The sequence below is a fragment of the Cetorhinus maximus genome, chromosome 6 (assembly GCF_964194155.1).
Source record: "Cetorhinus maximus chromosome 6, sCetMax3.hap1.1, whole genome shotgun sequence".
Lineage (NCBI taxonomy): Eukaryota > Metazoa > Chordata > Chondrichthyes > Lamniformes > Cetorhinidae > Cetorhinus > Cetorhinus maximus.
The window spans coordinates 3083185-3099338 of NC_135884.1; the positions used below are offsets into that span (position 1 = coordinate 3083185).

At 46.5% G+C, this 16154-nt stretch overlaps 1 protein-coding gene across 1 annotated transcript; it reads right to left on the bottom strand.

Moving 5' to 3' along the window:
* Positions 1-4291: 4291 nt before the first annotated feature.
* On the bottom strand, positions 4292-15501 carry LOC144682321 (mitochondrial intermembrane space import and assembly protein 40-like). The gene is made up of 3 exons (XM_078544795.1): positions 15246-15501; positions 11571-11669; positions 4292-5060 (listed from the first exon to the last, which is right to left on the bottom strand). Exons 1-3 carry the CDS (start codon positions 15499-15501, stop codon positions 4756-4758), a joined length of 660 nt encoding a protein of 219 aa, XP_078400921.1. The 3' UTR covers positions 4292-4755.
* Positions 15502-16154: the final 653 nt, after the last annotated feature.

Below are 16154 nucleotides of genomic sequence, written 5' to 3' on the forward strand. Positions count from 1 at the left end.
TTCCACTTGTGTCAGGAAGCCAAAACCAGGGCCCATAAATATAAGCTAGTTACTAATAAACCAAATAAGAACCTAGGAAAAAACTTCTTTACCCAGAACGGTTAGAATGTGGAACTCACCAACACATGGAGTGGTTACATTACATCGAATTTTACAGCACAGAAACAGGTCAATTGGCCCAACTGGTCTGTGCTGGACTTTATGTTCCATTCGAGCCTCCTCCCACCCAAATAATCTCACCCTATCAGCATATCCTTCTACTCCTTTCTCCCTCACGTGTTTATCCAACTTCTCCATAAATACATCTATTACATTCACCTTAATCACTTCATGTAACACTCCGAGTTCCTCATTCTCACCACTCTCCGGGTAAAGGAGATTCCCCTGAATTCCTGATCGGATTTATTAGTGGCTGTTTTATAATTACGGCCCCTGGGTCTGGGGTCCTCACAAATATAAACACCTCCTGTGCATACTCGTTCAAAATTTTTCATCATTTTAAAGATCTCTATTAGGTCACCCGTCAGCCTTCTTTTCTTCCAAGGGAAAAGAGACCCTGCTTATCAATCCTTTCTTGATAAAAATAACGTTTCCATTCTGGTATCATCCTTGCACCCTCTCTGGTGCCTCTATAGCCTTTTTATAGTATGGAGATCAGATGTGCACAGTTATCCACCTAATTTTTAATATAGCTTCTCTACTTACCAATTCTATCCCTCTAGAAATAAGCCCTAGTGTTTGGTTTGATTTTATGGGCATATTGGCCTGCGCCACTACTTTTAGTCATTTATGTAATTGTACTCCCAGAATAGAAAAGCAGTATATTATTCAAATGGAGAGGGGTTGCAGGTGCAGAGGGATCTGGGTGTCCTGGTGCATGAATCACAAAAAGTTAGTATGCAGGTACAGAAAGTGATTAGGAAGGCAAATGGAATGTTGGTGTTTACTGCAAGGGGAATAGAACATAAAAGTAGAGAAGTTTTACTGCAACTGTACAGGGCCTTGGTGAGACCACATCTGGAGCACTGTGTATAGTTTTGGTCTCCTTATTTGAAAAAAGATATCATTGTGCTAGAAGCAGTTCAGAGAAGGTTCACTCAACTCATTCCTGGAATGAGATGCTTATCCTATGAAGAAAGGTTGAACAGGTTGTGCCGATGCCCGTTGGACTTTAGAAGAATAAACGGTCTTATTGAAACATACAAGATCCTGAGGGGATTTGACAGGGTGGATACTGGGAAGGTGTTCCCACTTGTGGGAGAGACTAGAACCAGGGGACGTGAATTCTTAAGATGGAGATGAAGGGATTTTTTTTTCTGTCAGAGGGTCATGAGTGTGTGGAATTCTCTTGCCCAGAAAGCAGTGGACATTGGGTCATTGAGTTTATTCAAGGCAAAGTTAGACAGATTTTTGATCCACAAGGGAGCAGATGCCAAAGTGGAGTTAAGACCACAACTAGATCTGCCACAATCAGAATGGTGGAGCGGGCTCGAGGGGCCAAATGGCCTACTCCTATTTCTAAGCCCGAAGTTCTGATCTCAGTGCTTCTTTATACTCCATTTAGACACTTATTTTCCAAATAATATGTGACCTCTTTATTTCTCTTACGAATGTAAGAGCTCACACTATTTCAATTTTAGGCGAATGGCATTGATGCATTTAAAGGGAAGTAAGATATGCATGAGGGAGAAAGGAATAGTAAGATATGGGGTGAGGCCAGGAAGGGATTTACAAACAAGGATGAGCAATTTAAAATTGAGGTGTTGCCGGACTGGGAGCCAATGTATGTCAATAAACACAGAGGTGATGGGTGAACAGGGATTTGGCACAAGTTGTGGGACAGCAGAGTTTCAGATGAGCTGTGTCATGTGAGTATTTCCAGAAACCAGGCTGTGTAAATGGAATTTAACCATAAAGTGGGAGGACCAATCTAAACTACAACAGATCTGATCACAGAAATGTGGAATATTTTCACATCCAGCATCTCTTCAACATTCCGCACTGGCTAACAAACCTCTCCTCACACTCACAACCTTAATCTGACTCAGTCACAGTTTTCATTTGTTCCCTTCAATAACTGAAGTCAGACATCACTATTGGATTCTCACAGCAAAGTTTCAGGTCAATTATTGCAATCAATTTTAGGGGATTATGATAGTAAAGTATTTTAAAAACTTTTCTGCTCCCAAATTCCCCCCATCTCTCCTGAAGGTGCTGACTCTCACTGGGATACGGGTCCCCCTCCTCTCCTGAAGGTGCTGACTCTCACTGGGATACGGGTCCCCCTCCTCTCCTGAAGGTGCTGACTCTCACTGGGGTACAGGTCCCCCTCCTCTCCTGAAGGTGCTGACTCTCACTGGGGTACAGGGTCCCCCTCCTCTCCTGAAGGTGCTGACTCTCACTGGGGTACAGGTCCCCCTCCTCTCCTGAAGGTGCTGATTCTCACTGGGGTACAGGGTCCCCCTCCTCTCCTGAAGGTGCTCTCACTGGGGTACAGGGTCCCCCTCCTCTCCTGAAGGTGCTGACTCTCACTGGGGTACGGGTCCCCCCCTCTCCTGAAGGTGCTGACTCTCAATGGGGTACAGGGTCCCCCTCCTCTCCTGAAGGTGCTGATTCTCACTGGGGTACAGGGTCCCCCTCCTCTCCTGAAGGTGCTCTCACTGGGGTATGGGGTCCACCTCCTCTCCTGAAGGTGCTGACTCTCACTGGGGTATGGGGTCCAGGCTCTAAATGCAGAAATTCTCTCGCTGAACCTCTCTCTCTTTCTTTATAGCATTCCTTAAAACCCACATCTTTAACCCAGTTTTGTCACCCATCCCAGCATCTCCTTATGTGGTTTGGTACTAACACCAGTTGGAATATAAAGATGCTATATAAATGGAGATTGTTGTTAATACCCTCTATGATTTTACTCCTGAGGTTCTATTAATAGCACCGCCCCAAGGGATTAATCTCAAATTCTCAAGAGAATCCAGGATAACTCTGGAGGGCTGACAGTGGCTGTCCAGTGGATGGATCATAGCTACAAGGAACCCAGCTAAACTACTGCTTCTGCTTAGACCCTCAATGTTGACACTTTCTCATGATTTAGGGAAAATCACTGCAACTTCTCTCTCACAGGGCTTCTGATAGCACTTCATATTTCACAGTTAAAAGTTGGCCCTGTCCAGGAAATGCAGAGCAAAAATCAGATGACAGCTGGGAATCTAGCAAGGAGGGGGCTGAAGAGTCATTTTGAAGACTGAATTTACTTTCACTTGTCATGTCGGGTAAGTTGTTGGTGAAACCTGTCATCAGGAGTTCAAACCAGGGTGTCAGGGGAAGATTGGCAAACTCAATCGGCCAAGATTTGGTTCAGGGCAGAACTCTAAGAATTAGTGTCTGTGCCCTGGATTAAACCTCAGCTCATCCAAGATTCTGCTGCATGTCTTCTAGCCTGGACTAAACCTTGTTCAATCACCACTCTGACCTCACAGGCTCCCAGTCCGGCAATGCTTTGAATTTTAAATTCCTCACGCCTCCCTCTCCCTATCTCAGTAATCTCCTCCAATCCTCTGAGATACCTCTGCTCTTCTAATTCTGGTCTCTTGAGCAACCCCAATTTTAATCATTCCACTATCGGCTGCCTTGCCTTCAGCTGCCTAAAAATGTCCCCCCTTCCTCAACCTCTCCAATGCTGTCTCCCTTAAAATGCCTTTTAAAACCTACCTCTCTGAACAGGCTTTTGACCATTTGGCCTAATATTCCCCGATGTGGCTCAGTGTCAAATTTTGTTTCAAAGTCCCTCCTGTGAAGCACTCTGGATGTTTTATTACATTAATGGGGCTACATAAATGAAAGTTGTTGCTGTGGGAGCTGGGGGCATGTGGGGAGATCAGCCAGGCTCCCTGCTCTTCATTATGTATCATCCCACTCCTGGAACCTGTTTGCTGACCAAGAAGATGAGTAGGACTCTACTATGATGCCCTCCCTGGTCAAACAGCCTGCTGGCATTCTCTTGGAGATGGCAGCTCAGTAAGGTGGCAGAGGAGTGCCCTGGTATATGAACCCATCGGGAATGGCACCATCCAAAAGGAAAAGAGCTGGAGTGGGGGCCAGCGTCTGCTGGAGAAGAGGGGAACTGGAGGGTAGAAGAGGGGGAAACCTGGGAGGGGAGAGCAAGAAGTGAACCTGGGGTGCGGGGTGTGGTGGGGGTGGTGAGGGGTCGAACCAGGGAACAAGGGGAGAAGGGAAAAAAATGTAAAGATAATTTAATCCTACTTCAAAAAGAACAAACAACTAGACAACAAAGTACAAGGTAAAAATATCTTTAATTTACTAGAATGTATTTGTTTTCTGTATTTTGTTAAGAGGAAAGTTGTTACACCGGGTAACAGCTCTCAGTGTGATCTGAGAATCAAACGCATCCCCCTCCACCCCCATCAGGGTCAGACACTTCATTCCCCTCCTTGCATAGCGACACAAAGCCTGGTCCCCACGGTGAACATTTGGAGCTAAGGTGCCGCTTAGCAAGTGAAGACCCTCATTATGAGACCACCCCACCCCGAAATCTGCTCCACTTCTTTCAACCACCACGGCAGCAGCAGCAAAAGAACCCCGTCCACATGCACAAATAACACATTTGGTAACAAAGGCTGGCTGCATCTTTCTGTTGTTTGATGCTGGCTTGAAGATTTGGAGACACGGTTGGGCGAAGTGGAGGGGGCGAAGGGAGGGTGGACGGGGGGAACAGGAGGACCCCCCACCATTCTCCGATTAGCTGGATCCCTGACCCTCAGAGGCTGGTATTTCTTGCGCTGGGAGATTGCTCTTTGCTTTGTCGCTCTCCTCCTCCTCCTCCTCCTCGTCCACCTCCTCGTCCTGTGGGTACAGGTCTGGGTAGCGCTGCATGCATTCCTGCATTGTTCGAAACTGGTCCAGGCAGTCTGAGCCTTTCACCTCTTCCTTGCTATAGTGGAAACAGGAGAAGGCGGATTTAAACTGCTCCCCACAGGGACCGCTCGCCATCCCTCCCAGGCAGGGACAGTTCCAGTTGATGTCACCATTTGGCAGGATCAGACCTGCAAACATATATTAAAAAGCGGATTAAAAAGGGGACGGAGTGTTGTGCAGAAGAGGTTTGCCAGAATGATCCCAGTGACCACCGGAGCAGCACAGGCATGATGGGCCGAATGGCATTGTTCCATGCTACATCCTGTCAGCTGTGAGGAGAGCCTTGGAAAGATGTGTATTTTCAGATGTGGTGTTAAACAAAGGCTGCTGTCTGCCCTCCCGGGTGGATATAAAAGATCTCACAGCCAGTATTTCAAAGGGCAGGAGGGGATTTTTCCTCAGGGCCCTGAGGCCAATATTTATCCCGCCACCATGATCATAAAAATCAGATTATCTGGTCATTACCATAATCACTGTTTGTGGGATCTGTCTGTGCACAAATTGGCTGTTGCATTTCTCACATTACAACAATGAGTACACTTAAAAAAGTATTTCATTGGCTGTCTAATACCTTGGGATGTCCTTTGGTTGCGAAAGGTGCTACAGAAATTAAATTCCTTCTTTTTGCTTTGTTTTTCTCCCTTGAACAGAGAAGGTTAAACTGAATTAATAGATGCTCAAAATAATGAGGGGTTTTGATAGAATAAAAAAAAGCGAAACTGATTTCAGTGCCAGGGAAAATTGGCAAAACGAACCAGAATCACAAACACTGAGAATTTTTTCTTTTGCACAGTAGGTGGCTGGGATCTGGAAGGCGCTGCCTGAAAGGGCGGTGGAAGCAGATTCAATCATTACTTTCAAAAGGGAATTGGGGAAATACTCAAAAACTTACAGGGCTATGGGGAAAGAGCAAAGGAGTGGGATTACTTGGACAGCTCTGTCAAAGGGTTAGCAGAGGCACGACGGGCCGAATGGCTTCCTCCTGTGCTGATAAACCACCGGCAAATCACATTCAGATGAAAGGCAAAGCTGGTGAAGCCAGAAAGCTGTCCACTTCTGTAAGGAACTCAGGAGGGGTGAATGGGACCCTCCGTCTAATTTGCAGATGGTGCTGAGTTAACTGGGGTGACAGAAAGGGATGACTACAATCAACCCAGTGTCCCTGAGAGGCGAGAATTGGTGGGTGTAGTGGGGGGGGAATCAGGGTTTTTATTCATTGCTCAAGTGCATTGAGGCTGGTCACCAAGATCAGGTTCAGCTGCGATGGCTTCCACAGTCCACTGGCCTGCTGACACTCCTTGCCCCTCGAGTTTGTTCTGCTTCTCAATTAGAGTGTGGCTAGTCAGTGCCTCAACTCCATTTATTCGCCTTGATGAGAAAGTGAGATAAAGAGAAAGACAAAGTGAGTGAGAAAGAAACGAGAATAGGGGAGAGAACAAAAATGAAGTGGAGCGGGAAGGAGGGGGCAGGGAAGAGGAATCAGTAGGGATGGACAACCTATGGTGGCCTTGCCAGTGACACCCACATCCTGCAAATGAATAAATGAAGAGGGAGGGTGGAAGAAAGGTTAGGGAGTTGGGTATAGGATGGAAGGGTGATAGGGATGGAGATAGAGACTGGTGAATGAGAGAGAGAATGGGAAAGCATAGTATGAAAGTATAGAGTATCAGATATATTACAATTAGGTAAACTGGGGCGAATTAGAGGGCTCTGAATCCAAGACACGTTTAAGATGAGAAGATGCTCAGGGACACTGTGATTAACCTGAGATAAATCAAAAAGGTAAACAGCACACATTCCAAGAATTTGAACAATCTCCTGCACTGCCTCCCTCCCTCTTAATGATTGTCACTGTAAATTACACACTGCAGATTCAGGTTGGGCGATAAGCACAGATGCACATGGAAGGTTAAATGGAGCAGCTTCTGTTTTGTGCTCCAGGAAGTCGCTCGTTCCCCTTTTACATTCCAGCCCGGAGTTTGGTCTTGGGAAGAAAGGCAGATAGAAACACGGAAAGCAGGGAGAATACAAGGAACCTTTAAACCGATTGCAGGAAGTGATTTTTCAGCTGGTCAGACCCCATCTGGAGTAACTGGGTTCAGTTCTGGGCCCCGCACCTCAGGAAGGAGCTATTGGCCCTGGAGGCGCAGCAGCGCAGACCCACCTGAATGATATCAGAGCTAAACGGGTTAAATGATGAAGGCAGGTTGCATAACTAGGCTTGTAATCGCTCGGGTATAGAATGCTGAGGGGTGATCTAATAGAGGTGCTAAAATGATAAAGGGTTGGACAGGGTAAATATAGAAAAAACTAATCCCTCTGTTGGGGGGAGTCCAGAACAAGGGGCATGACCTTAAAATTAGAGCCAAGTCATTGGGAAGTGAAATCAAGAAGCACTTCTTCACACAAAGGGTAATGGAAATCATTGCTGTTTGTGGGGTCTTGCTGTGTGCGAACTGTTTGCTGTGTTTCCTATAGTGACTACACTTAGAAAGAGTCACTGCACAACAGGAGGCCATTCGGCCCATCGTGTCAGTGCCAGTTGTAAAAAACGTTATCCAGCCTAATCCCGCTTTTGGCCCACTGCCCCTGGGACTTTGAGGTGCTGTTCACCAGTATTTTTCAATGTGAGGAGGGTATCTGCCTCTACAACCCTTCCAGACAGAGAGTTCTAAATCTCCACCATACTCTGGGTGAAAAATAATTTCTTCTCAACTCCCCTCTAATCCTTCCACCAATTACTTTAAATTACTGCCCCTGTTTACTGGCCTCTCTGCTAAGGGAAATAGGTCCTTCCTATCCACTCTACCTAGACCCCTCAATTTTACCCCAATTACATCTCCCTACAGCCTCCTCTATTACAAAGAAAACAACCCCAGCCTATTCAACTTTAATCATCATTAAAATTCCACACTCCTGGCAACATCTCCTCTGTATCCTCTCTAATGGGATCACATTATTCCTGTAATAGGATGACCAGAACTGTACACAGTATTCTAGCTGTGGTTGAACTGGTGTTGAAAACAGTTCTAGCATAACCTTAAGATAAAAGCAAAATACTGAGGATGCTGGAGGTCTGAAATAAAAACAGAAAATGCTGGCAAAACTTAGCAGCTCTGACTGGACAAAGGAGAGTCACGCAGACTCGAAATGTTAACTCTGTTTCTCTCCACAGATGCTGTCAGACCTGCTGAGCTTTTCCAGCATTTTCTGTTTTTACTTGAGCATAACATTTTCATTCGAGCATAACCTTCCTGCTCTTACATTCTAAGCTTTGGCTAATAAAGGAAAACATTCCGTATACCTTCTGAACCACCTTATCTACCTGTCCTGCTACTCCAGTTCCTCCAATGCTTCAATTTCAAATCCCTCCTGATCTCTGTAACCTCTTCCAGCCCCATGAGCCCCCTTCTATGCTCCCACTGAGATCTCTGCGCTTCTCCACTTGTGGCCACTTGACCACTGCCCCCGCTTCCATGGCTCCAACATTGGCAGCCATACCTTCAAGCTGCCTCCAATGTCTGGAACTCCTTCCCTAAACCTCTCCACCTCTCTCTCTTCTATTTTAAGATGTTCCTTAAAATCTACCTCATATGGCTCAGCAACATCTTTTGTCTGGTGACACTCCTGTGAGGAGCCTTGAAATGGTTTACTACATTAAAGGTGCTCTATAAATGCAATTTGTTGTTGTGCATTAGTACTAGAATTAGCATCTACATAGCACCTTTCACAACCTCAGGACACTGCAAAGTGCTTCACAGACAACCAGATCATTCTGAAGTACAGTCACTGTTAAAAGGCAGGAAGACACAGGCCCACGGAGGCAAGCACCCTCACTTCTGAGTCACAAGGTTCTGGGTTCAAGTTCCAATTCAGCATTGAGCACAAAACTCCAAGCTGACCCTCCCAGTGCAGTACTGAGGGGTTGCTGCACTGCCGGAGGTGCCGTCTTTTGGATGAGATGTTAAATAGAGAACGGAGACTCTGGCTACCCTCTCTAGTGGACACAAAAGATCCCTTGGTACTATTTTGAAGAAGAACAGGGGAGTTCTCCCCAGTGGTCAACATTTATCCCTCAATCAACATCACTAAAACATTATCATTATCACCTTGCTGTTTGTGGGGACTTGCTTTGTGAAAACTGGCTGCTGAGTTTCTTACATGACAAGAGTGTCTACACTGCAGAAGTACATTATTGGCTGTGAAGAGCTTTGAGACACTCTGAGGTGTGAAGGAGCTATAGAAATGCAAGTCTTTCTTTTTCTTTCAGGAAACACAGCTGCCAATTTGTGCACAGCAAACTCCCACAAAGAGCAATGGGATAATGACCAGATAATCTGTGCTTTAGTGATGTTGATTGAGGGATAAATATTGGCCAAGGACACCCTGGACTCTCCTTCGAAATAGCGCAATGGGATCTCTTATGGCCATCTCAGAGGCAGACAGGGCCTGGGTTTAATTTCTCATCCAAAAGGCGGACCTCTGACAGTGCTGCACTCCCTCCAGGCCGCACCAGGTATTTAAACCTCGATTACGGCTTCAAGTCTGTAGACTGGGACTCGAATCCGCAACCCGCTGAGCTACAGCTGACATGGCCCTTTTACAGACAGAATGAAAGGTGATCATTTCCACAATAAACATCAGTCTCAGCTCCAGATACAGGGCATGGATGGAAAGGAGCGGGGGTGGGAAGAAAACATGGCCTTTGTTGCCACCTTGTGGCCAGCAATATGTTGCAGCGTGCACACATTTAAAATAACTTCCAATTTACTTTTATTTACTGAACCAATGAGACTACATTCAGAAATCAGAGGATTAGCAGCCACTTCTGACAAAAGGTTATTGACCTGAAACGTTAGCTCTGTTTCTCCCTCCACAGATGCCGCCAGGCCTGTTGAGTATTTTCAGCATTTTATTTCAGATTTCTGGCACCCGCAGTATTTTGATTTTGTTTAAGAATTAAAGCCAATACTGTTTTGATTGTTTAGGCAAATTTAAATTGTCTTTGCCCCTTGAAAACTGCCATATCTAATCACCTCAATTACTGAATTACTCAATGTTACTCAATAACATTACTTCCTCATCAAGTGCAATGGCGTAGGGGTATCCAGAGACCCAGGGTAATGCTCTGGGGACCCGGGTTTGAATCCCATTATGGCAGATGGTGGACTTTTAATTCAATAAAAATCTGGAATTAAAAAGTCTAATGATGACTATCGATTGTTGTAAAAACCCATCTGGTTCACGAATGTCCTTTAGGGAAGGAAATCTGCCGTCCTTACCTGGTCTGGCCTATATGTGACTCCAGTCCCACAGCAATGTGGTTGACTCTTAAATGCCCCTCTGAGCAACGAGGGATGGGCAATAAATGCTGGCCTAGCCAGTGACGCCCACATCTCATGAATGAATTTTAAAAAAAAGAAACTGATTCCAGTGGCAGGAGAGTCGGTAACCGGAGGACACAGATTAAAGATAACAAGAGGATTTTTCTATGTTCTTTTTTTCCCCACCACAAGCTGCTTTGACCTGGAACACGCTACCTGAAAACATGGCTGAAGCAAATTCAATGGGACTTTCAAAAGGGAATTGGATATATACCTGAAAGGAAACATTTACCGGGCTATGGGGAAAGAGCAGGGGGAACGGGGCTAATTGGATCACACGGCACAAGCATGATGGGCTGAATAGCCTCCTTCTCTACTGTAAGATTCTATGAGCTGGGATGAGGACAATGTTGAGCCCACAAACAGCAATGACCAGATAATTGGTTTGTATTTTGTGATATTGGACATTGGGGATATCACCCTTGCTCTTATAGGCACAGTTCCCTGGGATCTTTTACATCCAACCGAGAGGGCAGACCGGGTTCCTCGGGATTGTGTCTTAGGCCCAATCATCTTCAGCTGAACAATGTCAAGGGTGGGGATGTTCACAGATGATTGCAGTGTCCTCATAACAAGGCAGTCCATGCCTGCCTAGAGCAGGTATGAGTACCATCCAGCTGGTGCATACCATTCGAAACTCATATGTCAGGCAAAGGCCAGCTACACAAGAGAAGGTCCAACTGCTTCCCTCACTTTCAATGGTATTAATGGAGATCTTGTGGCGCAATGGGTAGTGTCCCTACCTCTGGACCAGAAGCTCCGGTTTCAAGTTCCATACCAGGTCATCCTGGCCAAGGTAGGAGTGTTCATGATTCGGTTCACTGGACTGACAATTAGCTGGGAATCCTTCCACCACCTCCCCACAGGGAAAGAAGTTTGCGTGAGGTACACTTTAAAAATTGGTACCAACAACACACCTTGCATTTATATAGCACCTTTGATGTGGTAAAATGGCTCAAGGTACTCCACAGGAGTGTAAATCAGAAACTGAACCACATAAGGAGAGATCAGGACAGGCGATCGAAAGTTTGGTTAAAGAGGCAGCTTTTAAGAATATCCGTAAAGGAGGACAGAGAGCTGAGAAGTTTACAGAGGGAATTCTCGAGCTTAGGGCCCAGGCAGGTGAAGGTACAGCCGCCAAAAGCGGAGCGAAGGGGTGGAGGGATCCAGTCTGGGACACCGAACTGACTGATTGACCACTGCTGGAGCTCATAGAGATCCCATTATGAGCAGCCACTTAACAAATACACTCACCATGTTCTTCGTAAGGGTCATTGGGATCATCCGCTATTAACTCAGCACTGCTGGGAGCTTCATGGTCCTCCTTAGTGACGAAAATGACCTTGTCTTTGCCTGAAAGTCAAGAGGAAGCCATCAGACTTAGACATAAAGAGTCAGAAAGAAAGAACTTGCATTTCTACACATCCTCAGGTTGACATTAATTTAAAATAAATTATAAGACCATAAGACATAGGAGCAGAAATTAGGCCATTCAGCCCATTGAGTCTGCTCCGCCATTCAATCATGGCTGATAAGTTTCTCAACCCCATTCTCCCACCTTCTCCCCGTAACCTTTGAAAATTCTGGAATATAAAGCTATTCTCAGTAATGGCGACTATGAAACTATCACTGATTGTTGTAAAAACCCATCTGGTTCACTAATGACCTTTAGGGAAGGAAATCTGTTGTCTTTACCTGGTCTGGCCCTACATGTGACTCCAGACCCACAGCAATTTGGTTGACTTTTGAATGCTCTCAAGGACAATTAGGGGTGGGCAACAAATGCTGGCCTTGCCAGCAACGCCCAAACCCAGGAATGAAAAAAAATTCTATAGTTTCAACTTCCTTTCTATAATAGAGCACATAAAAGCACACAGTATACAAATTTCTCGATTATGCTCCTTTGAGGAGAGAGGCTAAAAGGAGATTTAATAGAGGTATTCAAACTAGAGGGTCTTGATAGTTTTTTTAAAAATTCATTTACGGGATGTGGGTTTCGCTGGCTAGACCAGCATTTATTGCCCATCCCCAGTTACCCTTGAGAAGGTGGTGGTGAGCTGCCTTCTTAAACCGCTGCAGTCCATGTGGTGTAGATACACCCATAGTGCTGTTAGGAAGGGAGTTCCAGGATTTTGACCCAGCGACAGTGATATATTTCCAAGTCAGGATGGCGAGTGACTTGGAGGGGAACTTCCAGGTTGTGGTGTTTCCAAGTGTCTGCTGCTCTTGTCCTTCTAGATGGTCGAGGTCGTGGGTTTGGAAGGTGCTGCATAAGGATCTTGGTGAATTCCTGCAGTGCATCTTGTAGATGGTACACACTGCTGCTACTGTGCGTCGGTGGTGGAGGGAATGAATGTTTGTGGATATGGTGCCAATCAAGTGGGCTGCTTTGTCCTGGATGGTGTCAAGCATCTTGAGTGTTGTAGAAGCTGCACTCATCTAGGCAAGTGGAGAGTATTCCATTACACTCCTGAATTGTGCCTTGTAGATGGTGGACAGGCTTTGGGGAGTCAGGAGGTGAGTTACTCGCCCCAGGATTCCTAGCCTCTGACCTGCTCTTGTAGCCACAATATTTACATGGCTGGTCCAGTTCAGTTTCTGGTCAATGGTAACCCCCAGGATGTTGATAGTGGGGATTTCAGCGATGGTAATGCCATTGAATGTCAATGAGCGATGATTGGATTCTCTCTTGTGGGAGATGATCATTGCCTGGCACTTGTGTGGTGTGACTGTTACTTGCCTCTTGTCAGCCAAAGCCTGGATATTGTCCAGGTCTTGCTGCATTTGGACATGCACTGTTTCAGTATCTGAGGAGTTGCACATGGTGCTGAACATTGTTAAACAGAAGCCCTTTCTGCCCTCTCAGGTGGGTGTAAAAGCTCCCATGGCCACAATTTCAAACAAAGATCAGGAGTTCTCTCCATTGCCCCGGCCAAAATTTATCCCTTAACCAGCATCACTGAAACAGACAATCTGATCATTTTCGCATTGCTGTTTGTGGGAGCTTGCTGTGCGCAAATTGGCTGCCACGTTTCCTACATTACAAAAGTGGCTACACTTCAAAACTGGTTGAAATAAACTTTGGGGTGCCCTGAGGTGGTGCGAGAAGTTACAGAAATGCAAGTCTTAATCTCTCTAATCCAACTAACGACAATTTGCCCCAATGACTTTGGTTCTTGTCCTAGAACCAACTTTTCAATGTCCCTTTTGGGAAGGAAACCTGGCGTCCTCACCCGGTCTGGACCTGTAGATGACTCCAGCCCCACAGCAACATGGTTGCCTCTTAATTCTGGCCTTGTGAAGACCTCAGCCTTATTAAACCTCTTGGGATAGTAGCAGTTCAAGGCTGTCCTCCACTGTTAGGAGCAATTAGGGATGGCCATTAAATACTGGCCTTGTCAGCGATGGCAACAATCCTGAAAAAGACTTTAAAAGAACACCCTCTATCCAAGTGCTACACTTCCTCCGAAATCTCCTGTCTGTATTCTTGTAACAAACTTCCACTGAGACAACTTATTGAAGAGATGTGCACTCATCCACAGTGTCTCCTTTATCTGTCGAAACAGACAATTGTTCAAAAATCTCTCTTAAATTTATAGAATCATAGGATCCTATAGCACAGGAGGTTATTCAGCCCATTAGGGGTGTGCCAGTTCTTTGAAAGTTATCTAGTTTAGCCCACACCCCTTGGTCTTTCTCCATAACCCTGAAAATTTATTCCGTGAATACTGCTGAAAAGAGAGACAAGTTACCGAACCCTTTCATCTTGCACTCATCAGGACAAACACAAGAATGTCAAATTTCAAACGATCACAACAACTTATACTTCAGGAGAAAAGGGTGCAGATTAGTTGGCAAATTGAATCTGACTGACCGAGGTGTTGTCACAGCGAAGGCAACAGAGAACTACAGGCTCCCCAAGCTCCTGGGTAGTTCAAAGAAGTCACAAGGCTTGAACATATTCCTTTAGTTTGCAGAGAATGGGCCCCTGCATATGAATGTATTTTGCACCTGGCAAGTGTAAATGAGCCATGTTCCAAGTTCAGCTGATTATCTTAAATTGTTTGTTTGTGTAGCCATTAGCGCACTCAGGATTGTTCAGCAAGTGCTGCCCAATCGTGGAATCACATCTAGCAGTGGGACTTTGCAAGCGCGGGCTGGTTGAGTATGGTCTGTATTCTGCCTATTACAAACAACTGAAGGGACATGCTGCTTGCTTTGATCAGCCAATTGCTGGGACTTATGGCCTATGTACCTGGCATCACATCATCACTGAAATTCGTACACGACATTGCCCAATTGTGTGGTAGGTAGGACTGATGGCAGCATCCTGTTACTGGGAAATACCACTCGCATAGCCAATGCATAATAGAAGCATGGAATGGCTTGTTTAACTTGTTGATCAAATTTTTGACATACTTTGCCTTTCCAGAGTAATTTGAGGTAGACTGTGCACTTTTCAGGTCCAAAACTGGCAGCCTTTGATCCATTTTCCAGTTTACACAACTCCCAATGAGCCGATCAGGATAGCCATTGGCCCATGGTGTAGCTCTGACGCGCTCTATTTCTGCATCAAGTTTGCAAGGTGAGCAAATGGCGAGGGCCCTATTTACAACCTTATAGCATGTGGAGCTCCACAAATCCCAAAGTGTACCAGCTGACCATTGCGGGAGGCTTGCGGTAGACAGTACTAGAGAACCTACTAGCTGGTTTCTCAACTGGCACATTGAGGAAAGGGAGACTGTTGGACTGCTCCATCTCAAAGGTGAATTCGAGCGTGCAATGGAGCACATTGAGGCGTGTAAGGCCGGAGATTCAAAGACCACGAATGTATCAGCCACACATCGGAAATAGGCACAAGCGTAGGAGATTCGGGTTCATTCCATCAAAGACACACAAACGTGGTGGCCCCGTTACACCCTATTTCACCTATGGCAGGTTCCGCACAGCACGAGGCGGCCAAATGGTTGAGTGAATTACGACGGGCAGTGCTTAGTGAGTTTTCCAGGTGCACGGTGAAGGATTCCTTTGCCTTCACGAAGACTACAGGTGACCTACGTATCGCCAGCAGCGCCTCGTCGCCCGCAGGCTCGACATGGCGCTGGAGGGAGGCATGGGCACTGGCGCCGTGTCTCGCTGTCAGAGCGGTGTGGACACCACACCCACGGTCTGAATCTGTATTCATTGAACTTATGAACTCAGCAACTGGCCCAGCCCGGCCCGGCCCATTATATATTATATTACGACCAACAAATGCCCAGATTTTTTGGATTCAATTTACCACATGGGGAATTTGAATTTATGCGCTCTGGGTTAAAACAGTTCAGGACCAAAACCACCACCGTGCCAATCTTCTACAGTCCATCATCTTTGTAGGTCTGAAAACATGAGGAGGGAGTCGAGCAAGGTGGACCCTCCTGGCCATAACCCCCTTTGCTCATATAGGGGGAGGTGTCAGGTCTCAGAGTCACCGTGGCAGGAAGAAGAGGAGCTGGGGTTGGGCCCCGGCCCGGGTTGTTAATGGGACCAGTTATTCCCATAGGGAGATGGGGATGGCGGTTGGGGGTGGGCGGGGTTGGGGATGGGGGTGTGGGTGGGGGATGGGAGTGGGGATGGGGGTTGGGGATGGGATTGGGGGTGGGGATGGCGGTTGGGGATGGGGGTGGGGATGGGGTTGGGGGATGGGATGGGGGTGGGGGATGGGGTTGGGGGATGGGATGGGGGTGGGGGATGGGGTTGGGGATGGCGGTTGGGGATGGGATGGGGGTGGGGGATGGGGTTGGGGGTGGGGGATGGGGTTGGGGTGGGAATGGGGGTTGGGGTGGGAATGGGGGTTGG

Coding starts and splice junctions, on each gene's coding strand:
- LOC144682321 (XM_078544795.1), bottom strand. CDS start 15,501: ATGAATACAGATTCAGACCGTGGGTGTGGTGTCCACACCGCTCTGACA. Junction 11,670..15,245: donor CTGTGCGGAACCTGCCATAG/GTGAAATAGGGT, acceptor CTTGACTTTCAG/GCAAAGACAAGGTCATTTTC. Junction 5,061..11,570: donor TGACCCTTACGAAGAACATG/GTGAGTGTATTT, acceptor ATATGTTTGCAG/GTCTGATCCTGCCAAATGGT.